Genomic DNA, 27388 nt, shown 5'->3' on the forward strand with positions numbered 1-27388 from the left:
AATGTAAGGGACAATATTCTTTAAAGGCTTCAGGGGCGTGGGCAAGGTGTGCGTGTGTGTGTGTGTGTCAGTTTGAACGTGCATAAATCTACGTGATGAAACACTTTTGACCTCAACCACCACCAATGACACGGCATACATCACTCTGTCCATGTCTCACGTCTCCCTGACCTTCAGTGAGACATCTTTCATGTGGTCCACGCAGTGTCCTTATGCTCTGGACTGATGAAACAGGATTTATATCAGTGTGACTGTCTGCATCATGTTTGAGTCTACTCCATTGCAAGATTGTGACTCATCTTAATTCGCAATACTGAAGTCCCATTGCTTTTTATCACACATACATTATGCATGAACTGGGAAGGGAAGTTTAAATATAGTTAATGTGTGTAATACAACTTTTGAAGCTGCCATAGTTAACTTTATATTACACCTAAACCTGTATAATACATAGTGGGGCCACTTTCCTATACATTAATCCCTTACAGTACACTTTAGGAAGAATGGCCTATGGTGCATTCACATGCTTCTTGGATGGTACCATTACAAAATTAGGAAGTTGTTCTTGCAGCTTGTGTGTGTGCATGATCTTTAAGCTGTGTTATGAAGATGAGTTGTATTTTATTGATTGATATCGGTTTCTTAGTCCAAATCGGGTGATGTTTAAGTGTATTTTTCTAAGATGTAAAATTGTATGTGATTAAAGGTGGGGTAGGTACATTTGGAGAAACCAGCTCGAGTGCGCTAGAATTTGAAAATACACAGCCGGAAAAAATCTGCCACTTCCTCACAGAGCCCCTCCTCCAACACACACGAACACGCACATGACCAATGAGGGCACGAGATAAGTTTGTGCACAGATGGAAGGCTGACAGGCAGGTAGGCCATCCAGTTATTTTAGCCGGGCCGGCTAAAATGATTGGTCGTGCTTTTTACAGCAATACGGCTTCCACAGATGAAAGTTTTTATGGATTTATTGTCAAAGCACTTAAGATATTCATTGCTATCGGGATGTTAAGAGCATTCCATGGAATATAACAAAAAGTGTATCTCAAGCCGGTTTCTCAAACTTACCTACCCCACCTTTAATGTATTTATTTTGGTCTGGCTTTTATATCCTCTCTAAGCACTTCACTGTTATATTGTTATCGTTATGTGTATGTAATAAAACAGACACATTACATCTCTTAACTACTGCTTGCTTGCAGTGTATTATTCTAATGCTGATCTAACTGTAATATGCTCTAAATCATACAGTAGCAATAAAAAAGGCAGAATAATCATTTCAATATGATGCTTTATTTAACGGTTTTATTGCACATTTTACTAAAATTCATCATTTTTGTTCGTATCTGTGATGTCAACATTTTAAACCCTATACTGTATGATTTCGATTTAGGATTTAGCACCACAATGTAGCCAAACAAAAAAAATGTACAACTTAAAAGTGGAAGTTGCAACCTTTGAGTTTTAACTTCTGAGTGTATTCTGTCGATCGGCACATGTTCTTAGATCATTAAGCGTTTTAAAGATATCCAAAGAGGATTTTTAGTAGTTTAGTGAACAGTATGTGTAAAATAATTGTTCCGCTCTCCTCCATCCCCCCATCCTCCCTATCTTTATCTCTCCACAGTCCTGATTTATGTCCCATCCCTGCCTGCACTCACTCCTCCTATCATGCCGACCACAGACCCACAGACACAATTACAAGGCAAGTCGTACGCTTGTGCTAAAAGCATACACTTTTAACTGTGTACAGCAGTGTGTGTTTGAGAGGGTGAGGGTAAAGACAGGGCAAGGTTGGGGGTGGGGATAAAGGGTGGCAGTTAGTAGAAACAGACCCCTCCTACAATCGCCCGTTTTTCTGTCACATTCATCCGACTTCTCTCCATGAAGTCGCCACACACTACTTCACTACCTTGCGGTTTTATATATCTTGAATGAAGAATATTCTGGACAGCAGAGTAAACTGTGTGATTTTCCATTTACTAGGCAACTTCATTTGTGTGTGGAGGAGTTTAAGTGAGCGGGAAATTGCTGCAACCTGCCATTTCAACCTGGCCCAGAAAATTCTGCGGTACAATCCTTTTACACTCCACTGCTTTTGCTGCAGTGGCCTGTATTATGCGCCCATCACTCTATCCTTCCATCTTCCTTACTCTCCTCCTCCCCTCCGACTCCCAACACCACCAAACACTTAAACTGCAACTGCTGATCCTTATCCACGTCTCTCAAGATAGTACTTTAGGCTAAAGATGTTAAGTCAGGATTATTAATGAAGGGAGATAAAAACCCAGGACCACATGCACAGATTCATTGGACACAAGCGTACACACAGCATCACTAATAATCCATATCCAAAAAGCAGAGAAGTCACATGAATATGAACAGGACGGCTTTTTGTTAATATGATACAAAGACCATCTTTGTTGTTACTTGGGCATTTCCCCAAGAACATCTGTAGATATGTATCTGTTAAGATCAATTTGAACATCTTATCCTCTGCAGGGGGAGATAGTGCGGCTTGTGTGTGTGAGAGGACGAGTGTGTCAGCGTGTCTCTGTCCTTCAACCTCTGAAGGATCATTTGGACTCACTTACCAGCTGAGACACCCCACACAACAGACTTCCACAATTAGATCACACACAATTATTAGATTATGATGGCTACTGTGTGTGGACAGGGTGAGGAGAAAGGGTCAGGGGGGAGAGAAGCAGGGAGTGGTAACAGAAAGACAGGTAGAGGGCAAAGCAATCCAAAAGAGTGAAGTTACTGAAGGGGGAAGCGGGAAAAAATTGCAGGACATAACAAAAAGGAAGATTAGAAGAAACAATCCGTGATCTAAGAGTCTGCTCTCTGACTGTGTTTAAAACACAACCCCATGATTCTTCAAAAACCAACAAACTATTTATTGGATTGTAAAAAAAAAGTATCAAAGCCTGCAGTTACAGGAAAGCCATAATTGCGAGTTCAGCTCAGTGAGCATTTTACTGTCTCGGTGTCAGTGACAAGGAAGCAGTTAAGGGTAGCATTGTGCAAAGCCATAAACACACTGCTGGCCCATGGGAAATCGATACGACGCCTTGGAGCATGGTATTACACCGCTGTGATTCCCTCTCTTTTGACTTTGTGCCCACTATCCTGTCATCCTTCCAAAAGATACATTCTGACCACAGATTCAATGTCTCCCTTCAAAGAGAAGTCTTCAGTGGGTAAACGAGCAAACCTTCAAGGGCTTTTTTCTGCTTGCATTTGCACCTCCAATAAAACTCTGAAGTTAGGAAAGCCAGCTGGGGTTCACATCTCAAGCCAGGAGATCGGCAAGTGTGCTACATTCAACAAACTGTCTTAGCTTTAATACAGGAATACATAAACAACTCTGTTATATACCACACTCATGTAAACACATGCAAAGCAGCTGTTCTGTAAGGAACCTGTAGCAATATCAGTTCGTATTGGCTATTTATATGTATTCACAAATTAACTCCTAGACTGCACTGTCAGCCCAATTGTCTGCATTTGTCAAAAAATACCGGTTACCTGTACTGCTCATTATGTGTTGGAGAAATACCTTTGAAATAGGAGCTAAAAGGACTCTTAAAACTGCAATCTCAGAATTATGATCGTTCCTAATGCTTGTGATTAGTACACTTTAAGGGTGGTGTTCTTCAATATATGTTCTTAAAAGTAGGAAAAAGTTCATACACACCAAAAAACGCCAAATGGCTTAAGTTTTCAGACTCAGAGTTTGCCTTCAGCCAAAGTGAAACTCTGAATTGTGTTCTGTTTTGTACTGTTGGGGATGAAAAATGACATTGTCTCATGGCTGCCTGTCCCTCTAATAGCAGCCATTAACACCGGGGGGGGGGGGGCAGGCGAGGTCCATCACACAGGTGATAAACAAACACACTCTAAGGCACATCAGCAAGTGCACATCCAATGTAGTGCAGTAGGAGGTGAAGGTGTGAGTGACAGCAACAGAGTGCACAAGTAAGTTTGTGTGTGTTTCTAGAGAACTCACATTCCTCCTCTTTGGGGTCCAGCTGTGTGACGCTGATGGAGAGGAGGTCCACGCGTTCTTGCAGGGAGTTGACCCGGAAAGAGAAGGTGTGTGCTTCGTTGAACAGCTCTCCAAACAGGTCTTCTGCATATTTACCTGCACAGATACACACAGGCACAGAACACGCCCTTTATTTATTTTCACGCTTTTTAAAGTCAAATAACAGTGTTAACATTTAAAATGATTAAATAATTCAAAGAACATTATTTTATTATGCAATTATAATGACAATATTAAGTCTTAAATACATTTCTATTATTTATTCAAAGTGTCATTTGTCTTTGGTTGAACAATCTCACTTTATGTTTAACATCAACCGTCTGCTTGTCTTGTATAACTATCTTTGTATGGAGTTTATATCTATCACACTTATGTGCTCGTTTTAAAAAATGGAAATGAAAATGCTTTGTAAGACACAATCACAGCACAGTAGAAAGTGCTGTACTTGTGTGTTTTGGGGCTGACTGCTCTGTTGGAGATGTGTGTGTCGAGGTGTTTTAACTAAGGCATGTGTGATACTAGACGCACATTTAACTGATGAAGAAAAATTATATCTTTTCTTAAATGTTTTATTTTTTCTTCAATTTCGGTTAATCAGGTTACTAACAAAGGCCTTAAATAATGTGTTCTACAGATTTGTAAGTATGTTCTATTATATCTTTAGAAATACTACAGAAATATGTAATTGTGATTGTGATCTTGAATGTGTAAGATTATAAAATGTGGTCATTTCCTGCATATTCCAATGCTGTAATGCCAGCAATGTAGTTTCCAGAAAATAAGCAGGAAAGAATGAAAACTGACAAGTATGCATTAGCTGACTAAGTACCTCATTTATAACGGTCAGCTAATCGACTTACGGAGAGCCAAGGTGTGTTTGTGCAGGGTGTGTCTTTTCTTATAACTGTGAGAGAATATGAGTGTGTGTGTGTGTGTGTTTGTCTGTGCTACTGACTGAGGCTGCCGAGCTGGCGTATGACGTTGGCCAAGGAGATGTTAGTCACACACTCAAGCTCATTCTTGATGTTCCTTGGCAGCACCGTGTGGCACAGGTGCCTGGGCTCGATGGTGCGCTTCACCAGCGGCATCCTTCAGCTGCGACACCACTACCTACAGGAGTCAGGTGGAGGGGGGAGGGGGTGAAGGAAAAGAAGATACAACTTAGTAAGAGCGACAATTCTTGTAAAATACCTTGTCCTTTTGTTGTTTGCAACAATACAAGAGACAGACAGAAAAGAAAGACAAGTGTTTCACTGTTTGATATGGTCAAACTTTACCAGAATTTTTTCTAACAGAGCAATGGAGAATCAAATCAAAGTTTATTTATAAGCACATTTAAAAGCGATTTTTTTTTGGTCGGGCCAAAGTGCTTTACATGTAATAAATACTACAATCACATAAAAACACATTACTACAATCACAATAAATGACAATAAATTACAACAGATATATAAAAAACACAGGGAAAAGTCAGGAGTCGTGCTCCGCTCTGACTAAAAGGCCAGAGAGAAGAAGTGTGTTTTAAGAGTAGATTTAAAAAACCCTGGGGTCTGGGCCGACCTCACATGGAGGGGCAGAGTGTTCCAGAGCCTGGGGCCAGCTGCTGCGAAGGCTGGGTGCCCTCGGGTTTTGAGCCTGGTCTTGGGCACTATCAGCAGCAGCTGGTCAGCCGACCTTAAAGCTCTGCCTGGGGTGTAGCGCTGGAGGAGTTCAGCTATATAGGCCGGAGCCAACCCATTTAGTGCTTTAAAAACAAATAAAAGGAGTTTAAAATCAATTCGGAACCGAATTGGAAGCCAGTGCAGTGAGGCCAGAATTGGGGTGATGTGGTCACGCTTTTTGTGGCCAGTGAGTAGACGTGCAGCTGCGTTCTGCAATAGCTGCAGGCGTTTAATTGACGCCTGGTCCATACCCACATACAGAGCGTTGCAGTAGTCCAACCTCGAGGTAACAAAGGCGTTAATAACCCTTTCCAGGTCTTTAAAAGATAAAAAGGACTTGGTCTTGGCCAATAGTCGTATTTAAAAAAAGCAGGTTTTGACTACGCTGCTGACCTGTTTATCGAATTTAAAAGCGCTATTGAAGGTCACTCCAAGGTTCGTGACAGAGGTATGTATGTACAGTAGAAAAAGGATGGGGCCCAGAATCGAGCCTTGGGGAACCCCACAGGTAAGAGGGGCTTTGGCAGAGGAGAAGGCACCTAGCTGCACTGAGAAGCTACGGTCTGTCAGGTAGGACGTGAACCATGCAAGGGCAGAGCCTGTGATGCCAGCGGACTGTTCAAGCCGTGACAACAGGATGCTATGGTCCACAGTGTCAGAGGCAGCTGTCAGGTCTAACAGCACCAGGACAGCTGGGCTACCTGAGTCGGCGGCTAGGAGCAGATCATTAAAAACCCTTAAAAGGGCTGTTTCAGTGCTGTGCATGGGTTTGAAGCCAGACTGAAACTTTTCATGGATGCCATGCATGGTTAAAAAAGACTGCAGCTGGGCGTAGACTACTCGCTCCAGGGCTTTAGATAAAAAAGGTAGCTTGGAGATGGGGCCTAACATTTGCGAGAATGGAAGGGTCGAGATTTTTCTTTTTAAGTAGTGGCTTGACCACGGCATGTTTGAAGGCAGCTGGGACACATCCTGAGCTAAGAGAGGTATTTATAAGTGATAAAATACTTGCTCCAACTGATTCGAAAACATCTCTGAGAAGGCGAGAGGGAATGCTGTCTGAGGTGCAGTTTGTCGTCCGCCGGTGCTTGACTACATCCGAGAGAGAAGAGAGGGATACAGGCTCAAAGTGGTCGAGGACAGCAGGGCACAGTAAAGGAGCAGGATCTAGGGTAGCACGAGTGTGGGCTAGCCTAAGCGCAGATACTTTTTCAATAAAAAATGTAAGAAACTTATCACAGAGAGTAGTCGATGGCACAATTGGAGAAACATCACAGGGATTAATGATCGAGTTGAGGACATTAAAAAGAACCTGAGGTTTATGGCTGTTTTTGGAGATTAACAGAGAAATATACTCTGTTTTGGCTGCTTTGACTGCCGTCTGGTAGTCGGAAAGGCAAGCACGAAGGATTTCTAAGGAGACATGGAGTTTATCCTTTTTCCATTTTCTCTCTGCATGCCTGCAGACGCGTCTGAGAGCACGGGTACAGTCATTGAGCCACGGCTCTGAGAGAACTTTGGTGCGTCTAAGCGTAAAAGGAGCAACAGAATCCAGTATTAGGGTACATGTCGAGTCAAACATGGAGAAAAGCTCATCAGCACTAAAAACACAGTTCACCTCTAATTTACAGATCGGAGAAGCATTAAAAAAATATAAGCATAGGAGAAAGAGAAATGACAGAACATGATGTGAGTTTAAGGGTAAAAAGGCCCCATGGAGAGGGAATACGATGTGAGAACAAGTACAGTTTAACAGGATCCTGGAGGAAAAGAAAGGGAAGTCATGTTTTGACGTTGCCTCATCTGTTTCACCAACTTAGCACTGTCTTGTCCTTTTTCATCATGCACAGCCAGGCTAACAATCCTCAGCACTTTGTCTGCCCAGTCAGCCATGCTAATGGCCTTACATATGCAGTGCAGTCCCAATTGTCCTCCACTCACACGAACACCACATACAAAGATGACTTCCCCAAACCACAGAAGGCACAGAACCATAATATGTGAACAGAGCTTAATACATCTTTCTACCTCAAAAAGCCATTTTTCTAAGGCTGTTAACATCCCCACGACAATGCTAACAGGCTGACATTTAGCAGATATGTCCATGTTCAGTTTCTTGACATAGTAATCCAATAGTTGTTGAGATAGTTCAGTCAGAACTCGGAATGTCAGTTTCATGGTTGGGCTACAGGAAAAGACTGGGGATCACCAAAGCCGACAGAATCAGGGATCCAAAATGTATGCGGATCAATCCAAAAGGTGTTGGAAAATGTCACATAAATAACTCAAGACATTATGAGTGTAACATGATGTTACACAACATTGCATGGATATGTGATGAAAAGGGTGAGTAATGAGAGCAAAGCAATCAGGACCACAGAGGGCAAAACACCATCCATCCGCATAACCCAACAGGGACCAACACCAGTTAATCATGCTAACAACACCTCGCCTCTCTGCTGTAATGAGAGCGAGTGCGTGCAGCGATGTGGAGATCAGGTGCTGACGGAGTGATCCACTGGGATTGACAGTGATGAGGCCTTGTTAAAGCACTGATTACACTTTAATTGACATGTCTGGTACTTTTAATATCCGGCTGTATTCTTAGCGGTGTTGCCGTCACCGAGAAAAAAAACATGATTTTTGACCGTATCCATTCAAATGTAGGCAGATGAGGAAGGCTATTCTAGGAAGTGGCCCAGCTATGGGTGGTTGTAGGGAAGAAAGAGAGGGAGCCCAGTAAAAGCTTTGTTGAGGTGATTCATCTTGGAAGAGTCTTAAATGGGGGCAAAAATGCCCATAAAAGGAGAGAATGGGAACCTGCACCTCTGTAAGCCGTTGTTAAAGTGGTTTCAATGAGGTGTGCGGGCGATGTTACTGCGACACAAAGCCAAACACGGCTCCAAATGCCTGCCTACTTCTTAAATAACAAGATGTCCCCCCCACTCATTGGAGATTTCTTTATTCTCTCCAAGTCTCTCACTCACCCACAGTCAGTGTATGCTGACATGTTACAGCCTGCGGAAGTCTTAGTAATGGAGGGTAAACCCCTGAGCTGCCAAGGTGGAGGTGTAAACTAGGAGTTGACCTTTAACCTTCAGACCCAACACACCTGCTGCTTGTTCAGGAGGATCATCTTAAAAACACACAAAAGCAGGAAAAAGGATATCAGACCAAACACTTAAGGGCTTTCTTGTCACAAGTTAGACGATTCATTTAACTCTTAAGTCTGTACGCTAACACTTGGTGCTTCCCCTAGAAATAATCCAGCATATATATATATAAGATACAGTAGCAATTTGCTGTTTTTACAGTTCTGTTTTTGTAAGAATAAACAAACAAGAATATTTTCATGGTGAATATTGTTGGACACATCCGGGCAAACTGTTTCCCCCTGTATCAAGTCTTTGTGCTAAGCTAAGTTAGCCAACATGATGGCGGTGTCTTGTCATCAACTCAAGATAACAACCACAAATCCTAATGTTATACTCATATTCTTGAAGTTGCTGTGCATCTCCTTTTGCTTTACCTTCATCCTTACTCACAGCATAAGCAATCCGCTCCCCTTAAAACCTTCCCCTCCTTTGGGATTAATATCAGAAATCAATAAGGCATTTATGTACCTCTTTTCAGCTCATTGCCTTACTTATAAGAACATTAAGTGTGTATAGGTTGTATATTCAGCATATCTCTGGGGCACAGGTGAACAGAGACAGATGATAGAGGCAAACGCAATTAAATCAGTCCATCAGAACAGTTTATTTCTCTGCTGCACATCCACACAATAGCTTATTTAACACAAACACACAGCCACACACACTGATGAAGACAAATGTATCTGCCAGGCAGGTTTACAAGTTGTATATCCCCATGAGCCCATCCCTTCTTTCCTTCCCTCTCATCTCCCCTTAAATGAATGTGTTGACCTCTTAACAACCTTCCTCCTTCCTAGTGGGTCATAAGAGTTATTTCTGAGAATGACGGAGAACAGATTTGACTTAAAAGAGGGGAAAATCAGGCTTTCAGGTGGCAGTGTAAAAAGATGATAGATGGAAAACAACCATTGTACACAAATGTGGGCAACAATGCAAAAATAAAATCCCTTTATTTGTATCTGACTAAAGATCTAAGAACAAATACTTCACGGATGACAGAGAAAACTTGACATAACAGGATAGAATAATGAAGTCCAAACCAAGACAGCAGAGAGAATCAGCATTCACTCCTATTCTCTAAGGCCCATCATATAAAACCCCATAGAAAGTCTGTGTTAAGTCGTAATATTGATTCTACCAACCTGAACTCCTCAGGGCTTTTCAAATAGCAGAGAAGAGATTTTCAGTTTCAAATAGAGATTAAATGATCATAAATGCCATACTCAGAGGTGTGCCTCAAACATAACCAGTTACTGTAAGAGGGTCTGTGTTTCAAAGTCATAAAATCATATTTACTGCTCTGTTATACAACTTAATTATTCATTGTCAATAAAACAAACATTAGGAGTGAGGAAGAGAACTCTCTAACTTCTGCCATTGAGTAGTTCTAGTTTGAGCTCAATTCCTGTTTGAAGCAAGGTTACAATATGTTTTCTTTGCATAATGTATCAGGACAGTTTCAATGTAGGAATTTATTTAAATGTGTGGACACATCACTAATGAGTAAACTTGGCTCGCATTTCAAAGTATTCCTCAGACTGTCTGCCCGCAGCACATATGCGTTTGTGGGTGATTAATGACTGCAGCATACATTTGCCGCCTTGCTGATTGGACATAAGTTAACTCAAGGCTGCTGTCCACGGGAGGGAACATTTTCACACACACACACACACCAGCACTCACTACTGTATGCACACACACACATACATGCTGCGTTTGTCCGCTGTGGGTTCTCTATACCATACTCTGACATGATTGCATATGACAGCGCTGCTCCCCTGAGAAACGTGCTGTCATTTCTCTTGGGTTCCCACGAGAGAGAGCTTACACATCATCTTGGCTTTGACAGTGAGAGAAACATAAAATGAAGGAGACAGAGATACTTAGCTAAAACCAAGTACAATCTACAAAACCATAACAATGTGACAGTTTTTAACAAGGTGGAATCAGAAGATGTTTTACCTGCATGGGTGAGGGCTTAATAAGCAACACTCGCACTTTTCCATTAACCCATAGGACTTAATGAGAAGTGACTTAACAAAAGGTTTCCCGCACAAAGAGTGTTCCACCGGAAAAATACAGGATGCTCATCATGACTAGCTTAAGCAAGAAAACATGCCTAAAAATAACATCCCCAAAATGAATCAGGTGTAGCTCCTCAACCATAAGGTTTGTATTCACATTTCTTGTCTTATTTGAAAAAGTAATCAGCTTAGGAATGTGATAGGTTAACTTATTTAGTATATTGCCTTCGAAATAAATTTATTTTTACAAGATACAAGATTTGTATCCTTGCCTAGCATATAATAAAAAAAAGACGTAAATATCACCACTATAACAAGATTCCACGGATAATGATGCAACTGTGACTGCACATTCAATTAAAATACACTGAATTGTGGTGTCCGCTGCCAAGTAAGTAGGTTTGACTCCCCATTTCAGGCAATGTCATCCCCATTTCAACTCTGCATCTCCAATAAAAGCACTCTCTGGCCCAAAAAAGACACTCACATATACAACTTACGATAGAATTTATGAAGATATATACAAAACAGGTGGCCACTGACAACCAGTGCACTTAAGGCCAAACTTGACTGTAGAACATTGAGTACCTTACCTTATTAAGACATGCTGATAAACAGTGTTTTAAGTTGCTCAGAAGAACTGTTGTAGACTTTCTAGCGATACCAAACATGTTATATTAGACTGATAGGAGAAAATGATCCCTAATCTTGATCACAAACATCTACTTTAACTACACCAAAGGGCTGAACATGGTATGCTACCGTCAGGCTTAAGGAGTTAAAATGTATTAAAGATACAACTCCAGCAGAATAGATGAACTCTAATGGGCTGATGCAGTGTGACAAGACAGCAAATTATAAAGACATTATGATTTTGATGCGTCAGGCTTTTTCTCAGACTGCAGAAATGTGTTGCGGAGGAATTCATTAGCTACTCACAGGTAACCAAATAGAAAGACAGATGAAGTGATTACATGAAAGAGCGTCTGATACGGACTGAGATGCTGAGGGTAACGCATAACAATCTGCTCAGTACAATTACCCATTATAGATTACAATATTCACCGACAGCATATTGTGCGGCTGATTGATTCCATTTCTCTGACCAGTCTTACACAGCAGGACCGCGGTTTGACAACCATGAAGCTTCGCTCACCGTAGTCGAGTTAGATATACTGCTTGGGGAGTAAAACCCTTTCAGTTTCAGTATTTCATAATATCATTTTTATAGTCAATCATCAGCTGATATTCCACAAAGGGGATGAAATCGATGAGGCATTTATTACTGCACACAGTCATTATTCTGAGGCAGATGTCTGACAATTCAGCACAATGGCAGCTTCTTGAAAGAATGCGGGGTTAAATTGAACAATGAAAAAATGTACAATCTCCCATTATGTTTGAATTATTTAAACCATGAGCTGATGTGTTTTTATTTGAGGACTATGGCTTCCCTATACATTCCCTTTTTGTGCCCTTATTCTTTCCTCCTTCACTTTTCCTAGCCAGTAAAACAGAGTAGGACCATCCCTTCAGCCCACCTATACGTATTAATTGATCAGTTACGATCACTTCAAAGGAACAGTTTCCACTACCTGCTCATCCCTTCTTTATCCATCCTTTAGTTTTCCATCCAGTCTACAGGATAGCCAGCCTCATTGTCCTCCCACTTTTTACGATCCATACATCTTGGGGGGTGCTTCCCGCTGTCACCTATCACCATGGCAACGGCTGCAGTGGGATGTTATTGGTCACTTTATGATATCCCAAGGGAGAAAAAACAAGAGGAAGGTGTAAAGGGGGGGGGGGGGTGCTTTGGCTAACATCAGGTTGTTGTGTGGGTACAGTGATAGCAGCTGATGAATGAACGCAATATGAGAGGGAGAAGAAGAGCGAGATCTGGGATCGCTCATCCTTTGTGTGTGAGCACAAAGCAGGGCGAGGGACGGCACGTGTCAGGGGAGAGAGAGGGGCCTCAACCGCCCTCAACCGCTGCGGCTCAGTGCACTCAGGACAATATGTCCAACTAAAGGCTCTAATGAATCCTAATGGAGCATTTACTCACTCACACTGCCACACAATATAGCAGAGGACCCCTCAATATGGAGCAGGTCAAGGGCCTAAGCCTTGGAGGGCTTGGTGGAGAAAGACCATTGATACACCATCAGCTATCAGTGTCACCACACACACACACACACACACACACACACACACACCACACACACACACACACACACACACACACACACACACACACACACACACACACACACACACACACACACACACACACACCCACACACACACACACACACACACACACACACACACACACACACACACACACACACACACACACACACACACACACACACACACACACACACACACACACACACACACACACACACACACACACACACACACACACACACCACACACAGCCAGGGTTTCTTGTAGTTGTTGCTAATTATGAAAAAACAGAGAGATTCTACAAACACATTTGTATGCCCACGTTTCCCATGACGGATGATGGTTCTGTGAAACTGGAAAATCACAAGGAAAGAGAGGAGCAATAGAGAGAGAAACTAGCAGTACACCAGCAAGGGAGCTGGTTGGAATTGTAATGAAATGCTTCTGCCTTTTGAAAGAACAGAGATCTCATCATTACGTGATGTTAAATTCATGGTCTGAAGAGTTAGTCAAAGTGATTTTCTCTGTGGTAACCATGACACAGAATACAACACAAGGCACAGATTAAGAATCTGGTTCCTATGAGGGCTGCCATAATGACTGTTGGGCTTCTGCAGGGTTCACAAAGTTACATTTCAGACTTTATAAAGACCTTTTTGATACTTAACAACATATAAAATAACTTCCAAAGTATCAAACTCAGCATGTATCTCTTGGCTGCCAAACAATAATTGTATAATAATATAAATACATTTTCGAGTTTGAATTTTCAACGTTTATTTGACTTTTTGCTAAAATTGACACTTACTACTTTTGAGACAATGCCTATACTGTAGATACTGTAGCAATGGTGTTTGCTATCGGTCTTGTGACTAAAACTTGTGTTTTGTGGGTATAATCTTCTACGTTTATCCTTGAATAAACTAAAAGTAGAAGGTGTCAGCCTTTGATAAGAAGACATATATTCAAGACCTTTTATTTTTTTGGTGCTCAGAGCGAAATATAAATGTTAAACAGACGGTAACCCACATAGATAATACAGATCAGAAGGACAATGCTCCTGTTGTACAACTGTGGTTGGAGTGGTGATACGTTGTCAAGAAGATATTGTTATCATAGAGACAAAACAAAGGAATAAATGATGAAGTGCTCCCCAGCACCCTGCCAGCACTGCTCTTGCCAGAGTAAAATGCTTTATGGACATTCAGGATAAAGCCTTTATTCAGACTGCAGACACTCTGTAGTCACAAGTAAAAGCAAGGTTTGTCCTTTAGTTATTCACATCTTGTCAGGGTCATCAATACAAAAGACCAATATGTGCACGAGTTTTTTGTAACACACTTCCTCAAAAGAAGACCTTTCAGACCTTATGAAATAGACTACATTCCCCATAATGTGCTGCTTTCTCCCTTGAACCCCTTTTCAAAGTCTGCTAAAGCTTAAAGATAGTTGCATTCTCTACTTCAAATTAGCCTGAACATTTTATCGTTTTCCAGTGGTTCTGGGAACTCTCTGCTACGACTGCGGACTTGATTTGTTCCTACACTGTGAACAGCTGCAGACATAAAAAACATAGACATCTAATCAGGGAAACTGACACAGCAACAGCAGCCAATGGCAGAGAGAGCACAGATCAAACTGGCAAAGCTTACCAGCAGCTGGTTTTAATCAGTACTCAATTTCCAAAGAAAACAAAGGAGAAGAAAATGTTTTGCACATTGTCAACTCAAAACTTATCAAGGAGACTTCTGTTTCTTTCAGCTAGTAAAAATACTTTACTTTGGAACTGCGGAGGCTCGTTTTTGTAATAGTAATGAGGCTGTTATAACATTTTAAATGGTGTTTGTACTTTCATTTTCTCTCTCATTACCACATAAGACGTTCATTTGATCTTAATTTTATTTAATACAAAAAAACATCTCAAATGGCCAGACACATTTTTATCACACATTTCAAGATAACAAAACGCTGACGTCTTACTTTGGATCAGACAGCATCAGATGTTCTCAACGAGTTAGAATAGACTCACATTTTGGGGCTCATTGAGGAACTGACCGGAAGAAAGCCTGCTGCTGAACTCTCTGTCTCTGTCTGTGATTTCACTGTTGGCCACATCTAAGAACACTTTTGCCTTCAGAAGGAAGCCATGCTGTACAAACTAGATATTTGAGTTTACCCCAGTCTCAGCTCTTTGTGGGAACAGATGGTTGAATCTGACAGGAGAGTGGAGCTGGCGCCTGTGCACAGTAAGAGGTCCCTGATGGACATGAGCAGAATGAAATAATACTGAACATGATGAAACTCTGTCAAAAGCAGAGGTTGGAAGAACCACTTATATATGCAAAGTATCGGCCTATATCACCCAAATAACCTCATACGCAGATCAACCTCTCCATTTGGGACTACAACATCCTCATTGCTACCCCCCCCCCATCGCAACAGCTCACGTTGGCAGTACATATCATGGCATGTGGCAGAGTATCTTCCTGCCAATTAAAATTCTGTACCAGCCGGCGCCCCTTCAGCAGTGAGATGACACTTTGCAGGGCCACACCAGGTGCTATAAAAACGCACACACAACACCTCTTGTTGTCGGGCTAAAAATACGCTAGTGCTGCCAGGTTGGGCTCCGGCAGTTAGTCGGACACTTACGTTTAAAGGGTGCTTGTGGCGAGGGATACAGGTACATAATAATCACATTTCCTCATATCAGTCACTCAGGACTTTTGAAACTGTATTTGTCGTTGATTTTGTCTTTGACTATAGAGCTAGGCAATACATCAATCATATCGATATAGTGATATGTGACGAGATATTGTCCTAGATTTCCGCTTAAGTGTCTTTACCTGGTTTTAAAGGCTGCTTAGAATCAGAAACAGCTTTATCACCAGGTAGGTTTACACGTACATTCAAGGAATTTGACTTGGTGTCACTGTCGTGGTGCATACATAAAAGTAAAACGAGAATTAAAAACACAGGTAGAGAACTAGAAAAATATAAAAAATATAAAAAATACAGTACAAATATAACATTATTTACATTGCAATGGAATGGAATAAAATATGGAATAAAAATCGGCAGTAATAAAAAAAACAAAAAAAAACAGATATTGTTGTACATTGTGTGCATTAATGTAATGCATAGTCTGCCTTGTGAGTATAGTTCTGAATTAACTAGACTTTTCTTTCTCTTCTATTATTTCATACACCAACTTATGATCACTGATGATTAATAATCAAATATTAGATTTTGTGAAATCACCATTTGTCAAGCCTTTTAATGTCATCATAATATCTACATATTTGATCAAATACATGTTGGTATATCATTTTCTCCATAATCCCCAGCCCTATGTTTGACGAGCCGTTCTGTATATTGTCTGCTTGTGCTTTGTGTGTTGCTCCGTTCTCTACGGCCAGGTACATGTTGGACAGTAAGAGGTCCGAATCAGGCCGGGGTGTGAAGCATGACAGTCATTTAGCACATCGCCCGGCCTCTCCTCCTGACACAGCCAGCAGTGATCAAAGTGAACAACATCCTGGCACACAGGCACTCAGATGGTGCTCAGGTACTCAGATGGCACGCATCCACAGGCTGCCTGACTCTCTGTGCTGATTTTATGGCCTGGAGATGTTCTTTTCTCCATAACCTCGATTTTATTTAAAGAAACAAAGTGAAAAAACTGTGCCCAGTGCCCACATGTATTTATATTGAAATTGCAGTATTCTTTATGCATGGATTAAACAGCTTTAAAACACACTGTTGTCTTTTTCTTTGCCTACAGCTCTTTGGAGAAGATAAGGGTCTAAGCTTTCCATTCAGCGAATACTTTCTGTGCGTGGAAAGAAATCCCTGAGATTCAACAGAGGCTGCCTGTCCACTACACTTTGCATTCGGAGCATGATCAACGATGAGCTGTATACTGGGTGAGCAGGGAAACACAGACCACATTGTCCAAAGCAATCCAAGCGCTTTGTAACAAAATACATTTAGCAAACAGGCTTTATCCCACCGTAGACAACTAAATATTCATTGACGTCTGTGCTTCAACATCAATGAGTCGTGTGTCTATCGAACAAACAGACTCAAAGAAGTTTATCTGCTGAGTTCACCGAAGCCCACGATGAATAATGAAAGCTTGCTGCTCAATAATACATGTCTGCATGCTGGAACTGTGCAGCTGTGCTTGTTTGGCCTGTGAGGTAAATGTCATTATACCATCTCCCTTGCTGCGCATACAGACGTGAAAGACATGCACACAGATGAACCACTGCAGCAACCCCTTTCAGCTCGAACAGCAGAAAACACTATTTAGCATAAGAAATTATATTACCAAAAAGCGAGAACACAGTGCATATTTACAACCTCAATACACAGGAGTGCTACTGAGGCCAGCCAAGAAGCTTGTTAGGAGGGCAAAACACTTGTACAATTCCATTTATCTTGTCCGCCTATCTGGTAGTAAATACAAATAAGAAGGATGTCAAGAATAGGGCTGTAACTAAAGAGCATGTTCATGCTAAATGTATCTGTTCATTTTTTCCAATTAATTAGGTTGTTGGTAGGGCTGCTCGATAATGGCAAAAATCATAATCTCGATTATTTGGGTCACTAATTGTAATTGCGATTATTAAATGTGATTATTCATTGACTTTGAAAACATCCATTTATTGGAGAAAAAAATGTGAACAGTATGTTTTTAACAGTTGATTAATAATAAAAAAATAATCGTTTTATTTCGATAACGTTCTTTTCGTAATCGTTGCAAGACATAATCACGATTAAAATACGATTAATTGAGCAGTCCTAGTTGTTTGGTCTACAAAATGACAGAAAATAGTGAAAGATGTCGATCAGTTTGTTTACAAAGCCCAATACAGTCTCCTCAATGTCTTGTTTTGTCAACTCAGAGATATTCCGTTTACTGTATATAAATAAACCATAAAATATTCATTTTTAAATAGCTAGATTTTAGTTGACAGCTAATTTCAACATTGAACAAGAGGGAACCACCATGTATTGTAACAGACCCACTTTTTGAGGTTAAGTATCTTCACATGAACATTAAGTGAGTTATACATTTCAATAAGACTTTTGCCTTCTGTCGCATGTTTAAAAAAAGTTTACCGAGCTCCTGTACTTCTTTAGGGGGATAAGTACACCAGAGAAGGAGAGAACACATGAAAAAACGGCAGCTTGAGGCACATTCAAAAAAGAAAAAGACAAAAAAGGCAGCGTGGGTGGCATCAGGGGAAAAGGAGAGATCTTCATCTTCTCTCATCGAGATCAATGCCAGAGCCCACACTGTTACAGGGCAGAGAGGCAGGATAACAAGAAGATACTTCTTAGTGATACTGTATTTTTTCTTATATCGCAGTATGTGATTCAGTACTTTATAGTTTACAGTGATATGCTGATTCACATTTATATGACTCACACCCAGAGGGCAACATGTCAAAAGCCATCACAAGTTGAGTGTAAAAGTGGCACCCTACTTTTGCTCTTGCAAAGTGCCCTTTAAGCACTCAGCTTTTCATGTTTTGTCATTTCATCACCCTTGTTCTGGTTAGAAAGTGCTAATGGAGCACACTGTAGAATAATTGCTCTGCTATTCATTTCCTTTGATCTAGAAGAATAATGTGTGTCATGGTAGGAGAATGAGAGAAATATGGTGTGGTGATGTAGCCTTGAGGCAAAGTGTATTTCAGTCTCTCATGCATCACTGCATCTTGCAAAGAAGAGTGTAAACACACGGGGGAAAACTGTTATATTCTTCACTTCAAAAGGTGCTGGCAACAGGAAACATTTAATAATAAACAACTGCTCACTTATTCTGTTTAGTGAAGTGACGTGAGGTCATTCTTTAATGTATTTTATAATTAACACACAGTTCCTCAAGAGATCAAATAAGTAAATTAAAATAAAGTGTCCTTAAAAATGCAGCCAATTTGATGAAATCTACCAACATAAGATTAGTACAACAAATCACAGAAATAAGAGTTTTCTACAACAGTGTTTTAGTATTATTATGTTTTAACAATTAATCATAATTAATCAAACCGAGGGGAATTGGTAATATTCTGAGAAATGTTTTTTCAAGATTACATTTTTTAATTTATAAGAAAAAAACGTTGTTACTCTGTGTGATTGAAGAAGCAAATGTGCAAGAAAAAACGTTGAAATTAGGGTGGTTGGTTTTTGTCAAGGAACCACATTACTTCACTTTCCAGGGATGGATCAGCCTCATCACACCAAGGAAACACGTTAATGCACACGCTAATAAGGGAAATGTAACAAAACATGGAGATTTCGTGTCCATTTTGTTGTTGTTCCTGATGCATAAAAGCTCACTCTTTTCGGAAAAGGAATAACTCGAAATTCTCTTTGAAAGTCCAAATGCTTGTGAAAACAAGGTGATTCTGGACTGAAATCACGAGTCTTTACTTATACCTTAATCTGATTGCAAAGTATAATTATTAATTTGATTTAAATCATCCACTGGAGGCATAACATACGGCAAGCGCTGCATTTGTGGTTTGTGATCCAACCGTGCAAAGTAAAGCGGTGTGGTTCCTCGACAAAAATATCTATCTTAACAAGGTTACAAAGTACTTCACAAAATACATATCTCCCCCAACAACATATTAAACAACAAATTCAGTAGCATTAAGTGAACTGAGTGGAACTTGGCAGCGGCTGAGCGGTGGAGATTCGAGGAAGAGAGACAAGAGGGGAAGCAGGGAGGATTTGTGGGACAAATTGGAATGATAAGACAGCGCCCAGGGCAGCTGTGCTAACCTCTCATGTGCTGTCTCTTGAGTGTGTGGGCAATGTCACAGTTGTTATGTGTCTGTGCATGAGAGATGATTCTGGGAACAAAGTGCTGGCAGAGCAGGGGCGCTGGTTAGTGAAGGTGCCCTTGCTGTGAGGAGGCCTGAGGCGGTGCCAGTGGCTCACAGCAGCAGTACCCACAACTGGGACCACACCAAGTTCTGGTCCGTTCAACTCTTAATTGATTCAAGTGAAAAAGAACTGACTCATATCACGGTTTAAGGCTTAGTCCTGCAGTACTTTTTAACCTCAATAATATAATTAACTTTTCTAAACACTTTCTTGTAAATTATCAGCTGAAATGTACATACACCAAAACCTGTTACCAGCTCATATTAAAAGGTCCCCTATAATCAGGGGTGCACATAACTTTTTTGCCCTGGTTCTCAAAGGAGCACCTGGAGATGTTGCTTGGTGCTCATCCTTAAAATGAAATAAACCGTAACTTTTGAGGGGGTCTTGACTTTATTTGCCAGACACACGGCACTAAACACACAGAGGTGAACACAGAACACACATGCAGAGGTGAACACAAGACAACATTAGCACGACCAGTAATCCTACAAGCTGTCATCACTACCCTCCTGACTGTTCTCCTCACTGTCTTCCTCTCTGTCAGACATGGTAGCTGATGATGTAGGCCTACTTCTTCCTCTCTGGTTGAGTCTGTGATTAGCTGCTTGCATCCACAAGTCAGCAGCTGGTTTTGGGTCGAAAGTCTCTGTTGTCATCTTAGACAAGTGGATGTAATCAAATAAGTATGTGAACATAACCAATAACAAATTAATGTAACTTATTTTATTTATGTTGTTCATTTTACCTTAACATTTATTTATGCATTTTTTTTTATCTCTCCAGTTTTAAAGGATATTTTTGGTTACTGTCCTATAGTATATACATTGGAATGATTTCAAACCTGTTTATCCCAATAATTATAAAGGACTGCCTTGGAAATATGTGCTTACATAAATTGTGACCAAACCGTTTGAACTTAGACTAAAGTGAACTATCTAAACACTCAAGAGTCCTTTACCTCACTGAGCTGTAGTATCAGCCTCTCAGTCTGACTGGAGAGGACTCTCCCTCCACATCATTGTAGAAACATCTTCTTCTTATATCCGTTAAAGCAGCTAGCACCAGATTCTAATAACAACAGCGCCGGTACCGGGCGGTGCGCCCTTCTCTCTCCCTCGCTCACTCGCATTTTGGCTGTGAGCTGCGGGCGCCAGATAAGCCAACATCCCCCATTTTCATCACTTACAGCGCCCATCGTACAGGGCAAATGAAACGTGTAACCGGGGTGAAAAGCGTGTTACATTTACTTAATTATGAATATTGTTACATCAAGGCCGAAAATTAGGATGAGCCCCAACGGTCAAAATGTTTTTTTCCCTCCCAGAGCTGCCAGCGCAGCGCCTCCACAGATCTGGCGCCCTAGGCGAACATCTTTTACGGCCCTGAGTTCATATCATAGGTTCATATGCAACTCGCAAATATATTTATCTCTCTCTCTCCCTTCTCTCTCTTCTCTCTCTCCCTCTCAATGTTGGTACGCAAATGCGCCTTTTTTCAAATGACACGGTGCTCTTTTTTTGGCGGAGGTGCGCATGCGCACCTGCGCACCAGTTATGTGCAGCCCTGCCTATAATACTGTTTTTCCTTACTTTATTATAGGTCTCAGATATATAGTGTTTGGCTCGAAATACCAAACAGATCATTGCAGCATCCCATAATCCCCTCTGTTTCAGCTCTGTTTCAAAAGTGCTGATTCTGTGTCTGTAACTTTAGATGAAAATAAGGAGCCACTCCCCACGCCCCTCTGAGAGATATTTGGTTAACAATAACACAATGGTGCTCTAGGAGGAGATTCAGGTGATAAGGTGGGGGGGTGTTACCTTGGTTGGTGATTGGCTAATGGTTACTCAAACCAAAACATCGTTATGACATCATAAAGTGGCCAAAATCTGATCAGCTCATTTTCAGACAGGTTTTTATATAAATGGATCAGGACAAAAAGTGAGCGAATCTTTTTTTCTGAAACTTTCAGAATCTCTTTACACAGAGGGGACACATGTTGATGTAGAAAATACATGGAAAAGTGGATTTTGCATAATAGGTGACCTTTAACTATTAAAAACTAAAAAACATAACTAAAATATCATCCAGCTTTTCCATAAACAGCTCCAAAACGAATGCATTCTATAATACATGAAGACAATGACATCACTGTCTTTTTGCCAACACACACACAAATGTTGGCCCACACACTGAGAGCGAGGTGGCATAGTGGCAGACATCAGGCAGTGGTTGGTCACTGTCCTCAGGGCCTTCTTCCATCTATAGAAACAGCATGCTCATTAGGGGTCGAAAGGTCGGCAGCAGGCTTCACGTGACCTGCGTCTCATGACATCTCAGCACCCTCCGCCCCATGCACCTACACATAGACCTGACAGCTGTGCTTAGAAATGCCACTGCGAGGCAAAATGGTGGGTGAACATTTTCCGCATACAAATGGGTTCAGATCAGAGGTGGGAAGAAACTACGGATCTCTACAAAGGGGGCTAAAGAAGACAACATGTGGGCTAACAGGCTTGTATTAACAGCAAGGCAGTAGATTGACTCCATTAAAAGGCCTAGACCGGCCACTTACTCTGTCATTATGTTGACTAATGGTAAAGACAAGGATTTTCACAGTGCTGCCAGGCAGTTTTTAAAAGGAGCCAGATTAGTTTTTTTAGACTGTTTGTCAAGGTTCTTCATTCAATTCGCTATATTTAGTTGGGGTGTAGTGTGTGTGTGTGTGTGTGTGTGTGTGTGTGTGTGTGTGTGTGTGTGTGTGTGTGTGTGTGTGTGTGTGTCCAGAGGATCACAATCGAGACAATACGTCCCTCTGTCCACAGAGCTGACACAAGCCCAGATATAGATTTGATCATTAGATCCAGCCCAATGCACTGTCTGGTCCCTGGTGAAGGGACAATGGGACAGAGGTGACGGAGACAAAAGCACCTCTCATCCCCTTTTCTTTCCCTTGCGTTCGGCTGGCACTCGGTATTGTGAGGCTCGCCTCCAATCGAAAAAATCTTGAAAGAGAATCTCCAATTCTTCCTGCAGGAATAAAGCCTCCCGCTCCCCTATTTTCTCCCCTTCGTTGCCTCTCTTTTATCAGTGGACATATTTCAAGCCCCTGGCCTTCTCGTCAGTGAGATGTGAGGCTGGTGTGAGTGTGCATAAGAAACAGAATCCTAAAGCAACTGTTATCACTTCACCCACACTATTCCTTGTTATCTTTCCTGGTCAGTCAGACTTCGGCTTGTCTGTCATCCCCTTCATCACCGCACCCCTGAGAGAGTGTGAGTGTGTGTGTGTGTGTGTGTGTGTGTGTGTGTGTGTGTGTGTGTGTGTGTGTGTGTGTGTGTGTGTGTGTGTGTGTGTGTGTGTGTGTGTGTGTGTGTGTGTGTGTGTGAGGATATCTGAGTCATCAAGCCCTTGTCAGTCAGAGTCACCGTTGCATCGCTCCACAACTCAGTGCTCTCTCAGTCCTGTTGCAATTAGATAAACACCTACTCATCTTGCTCACAGTCCACCTCTTCCCGTTTCCCACACAGGAGGGCCCTTCATCTCACAAGTACCGCAGTAGCTCTAGATACTGATCAGATTTAGATACTAAAAAGTTTGCCTACAGCATGATTCAGAACTTGAATCGCTTATGACATTGGCCCACTCTACTAAAGTTATAGCTAAAGTTCTTCAAACTCTGGGAAACTTTTAAATAATATTTCACCTTGATGGAGGGCTGGAGGAGCATGTGCCCTGATTACAACTGATAGAGAAGTATGTTTCTGCTCTCTGACTGCCGGTATAGTGTCGGAGCCACAATGCCCCCTCATTCCATGTCCATACGGAACATGCCGAATAACAGTCCTGCCTTGAATATGCATCACGGGTCCTTCGAGTAGTTGCAGTTATGTGGTATTGGCTGCCCCAAAATGAGTGGTTAACACACCAGCTTCATGTGAACCTGAAGCTAAGAGGTGTACAAAGCAAATACGAGAAACAAATAAGTGTTCAACTGTGGATGACAGCAATGAGGCCAGTGTCTCTTTTAGAACAGAGACCCTGATATCAATGGCGATATAATCAGTTCTTTAGTATGTCTTCAAAAGACAACCTTGATGAAAAGAAAATGCATAAATGGCTGAAATGAGCCAGGGATGATTTTCTCAATTTTTTTTCTCAATCCATGCTGCATTTGGACAATTTAATTTGAAGCTTGAGGCAACATCTGGCCTGGTGAACAGTCCTTCTGCTTCCTGTACTCTGCTGTACTGGTCAAGCTGCAGACACTGCTGATGCCAAACTAAGACAATACGTTCGTTGGCTACACAACTGGCAGTCATCCTTGGCCTCATTGGATCAGTCAGCACTGGTTGTGCTGCTCTACCTTATGTAAAGTACGACGTAGGAAGGAGAGGAATATCTTATAGACATGTAAGAAGCAGACAGTGGGAGAAAGGAAGGAATGCGACAGAGAACAAACGCACAGGGGGCTAGTAAAAAAATGATGGACAGAGTTAGTCCTGCAAAAGGAGAGGCTGTGCAGCAGCAGAAGCATAACCCGGCAGCGATGCCTGCCTGTCTGTCCGCACCTATCTGTCCTCCTGAGGCTAAGCTACGCAAACCACTGCTCTCGCCTCAAGCTGTCACTAACATTTATATAACCACACACAATAGAGAAATGACCTTTAACCTTATTCCACACCGCTGGATGGACCCATGTGGGCTGCTGCATTACCGTTTAGCTGAGGGAGGACGTTTTTAAGTCAGCAGCTCATCCCCAGCTTATTAACTCCAAACACTGATCCGTCATTTAGAAAGCTAGGGTTGATTAAAACACACATATTAACATTACACATAAAAACACTCATACATTGCTCACCTTATTAAAGATCAGAGACAGTCCTGCGCCATCGTACCACACTTTTTCCCCTTGGTAACTTTATTTCGCTGATGGGCCCAAACAAACCCTGAATAACATTACCTGTCATACGACAGCTTATTACTGCAGTCCATCTGCGGCTGTGTGTGGCTCTCCTGCTGCACAGATCACCACGATATGTGTGTATAACGTTTGTGTGTTTTGAACACACATTTCTGAGTATAATCCGTACATTTTTAGACTCTGTTATTGGATTCAAATAAATACCAGTCATACGGATGGGACATTTTTTGGGGGAAATTTTGCTTTCGGGCATCACACCTACAGTGTATTTTTATTTGCCACCCTGTAGGATGGACATAGTACATGTGTAACACATTTTCATATTCTATTTCAGAGTGTCCCTTGAGATGTCTCTATTATTGATCAAACAGGTGCAGCAGCTACACACCTGTCATCCGAGGTGCACCCTGCATGTTGTCAGTGAAGTGCACCTCTCTCCTAATGCACTGATGGAAGGACAGTGAAATAACAGGGTAGAGCAAGTATGGTTGGCTGAGTATTCTGCTGCATTTACCACAGACCAAGAACTGGACCTATGAAGAAGTATACAAATGGAAATAAAAATGACATAATAACTAGAAAAACACAACTTAGCTAGACATACATTTGCCAAAGAAAAGAGCACTGTGTTGTGTTAGTCCTATTTGCATCTGTGGCCCAAACTAGCTCTGCGTTGGGCTAGTCGATAGGCAGCAGTGCAATGGTTAAGAGAAAAAAAGACGAATGTGAAGAGGAGGATGTTTGACAGTAATAGCTCTCTGCCTGGCTACACAGTCAAAGCACTAACGTTTAAAAAAGAGGGAACAGAGGGAAACATGTGAGCTTATATGAATACACACACATGAGCAAAGACACACACTGATGCACCGTTCGTCCAGATCAAGGACGAAGGGTTAATATACCATGGGCACCGTGAGAGTAAAGAGGAATGATCTATAGACTGATCTCAGCATCTACGTGTAGGAGTGAAAATATAATATTATAATCTTATATAATAAGAGCCTAGGCACTCTACGCTGTGGGTGTGTCTATAAATGAGTGACAGTTATGTAAGGGACTGCTGTGTCTCAGGCTATTTCCCGTATCTACATGATTTCATCGTATTATTGAAATGTTAACATTGTTTGGAAAGGCCTGAGAATAGCACAAACTTCCACCACAATGTCTTTACATTTCCTCTGACACACCACTGAATGGAATAGGAAGTACAGTATGCCATCTTTCACTGAACCACAACCTCCCTCGACTGACGGTCTATCTTTAGCCGATGCTTCTTCCACCAGAATCCTTTCCTAACCTCTATCTGACCTCTGTTCTACAGCAATGATTTGTCCTGGTTCAGCTCGCATTGCTGTGTTATAATACTTGATTACACACACAAGGTGATTGCTGAGTAAGACTGTTTATTGTTCTTTCTTGCCGATTCATTTGATTGAATCTGGCATTTCCTGCTAACCATCAAAAGACAAAAGGGAAGGAAAGCTTCCGATCTTCTGAAATGGATGAGAAGTGTACACTCGTGGCCCCCGCTGGGCTTTTATCCAGCACAGATCAGACGTGCCTTGTGCTCGGGCCCTGCGCAAATCCAAAGTAGAGCTGGATTCTCGCTGTGAGCTGTAAATGAACAGCCACATATTGGCTCCTAATTAAAGGCATCAGTTGTCTGAGTGCACAGGCACCCCTGCTGTGAGATTGTGGACAAACACACCGGGAGGCTAAGAGGGTACTTCCCTTTTTGCTGTCCTTCTCTCTTCTCTGGCACTTTCTTCTCTTCCCTTCAGCGGCTCTTTACGAGCCAAGGACTTGCTCTTTTCCGAAGATTATTATTTGGTAGGAAAACACGACAAATAAGAAAGAAGCAAGGGTGTAAACGGCAACCGCAGTATCGAGCCGGATAAAGACTAAAGCAAAAATAATTACAACATGGATTTTTTTTTGTCTATACCGGTAACCACCTGCTTTTCATCACCAATACAGACTAGTAACAAATGATTAAGACATGCATAACCTACAGTATGCACACCTGAGGGTAAGAAAAGCTTAAGAGGTAGAGAGCCATGGGGGATTTAATATTGCATAGCTCTGACCTAACCAAATCTAACTAACAAAAGAACAGTAATGCCTCTTCTCGTACTCTAAATTGCACGTTGCCTTTTCTTTTGAAACTGTATAAAAGCATCCACACCAGAGACTACATGTTTGGCTCTCTAGTGAGTCTGCTGATCTTGCCGTGTTTATTGGAGGATCACAAACCAACACCACCTTCTGTATCTGAGTGTGTAGATGCCGCGCTTCATGTATCATGCTGATCATTTAGCCTTGATATGCCGTAAATATATACATAATGCATCCCTGTAAGTGATTGTTTGGTACATCATATGCCTATGTGAAGCAAAAGCCTATTGCATGTTTTGTTTCTACTTTTCTTGCTTCTAATCCTTCACTGTTTTCCCCCTTGTTCTTCG

At 41.6% G+C, this 27388-nt stretch overlaps 1 protein-coding gene across 1 annotated transcript in view; it reads right to left on the reverse strand.

Annotated features, from left to right (window-relative positions):
- wasf1 (WASP family member 1) overlaps positions 1-27388 on the reverse strand; it is a 57104-nt gene that overhangs the window by 24828 nt on the left and 4888 nt on the right. The window contains 2 exon segments of the mRNA XM_034202747.1: positions 4022-4156; positions 5016-5170. Of these exon segments, the coding sequence (XP_034058638.1) occupies positions 4022-4156; positions 5016-5148 (268 nt within the window). The 5' untranslated portion in view covers positions 5149-5170.

The sequence above is a fragment of the Gymnodraco acuticeps genome, unplaced genomic scaffold, assembly GCF_902827175.1.
Source record: "Gymnodraco acuticeps unplaced genomic scaffold, fGymAcu1.1, whole genome shotgun sequence".
NCBI lineage: Eukaryota > Metazoa > Chordata > Actinopteri > Perciformes > Bathydraconidae > Gymnodraco > Gymnodraco acuticeps.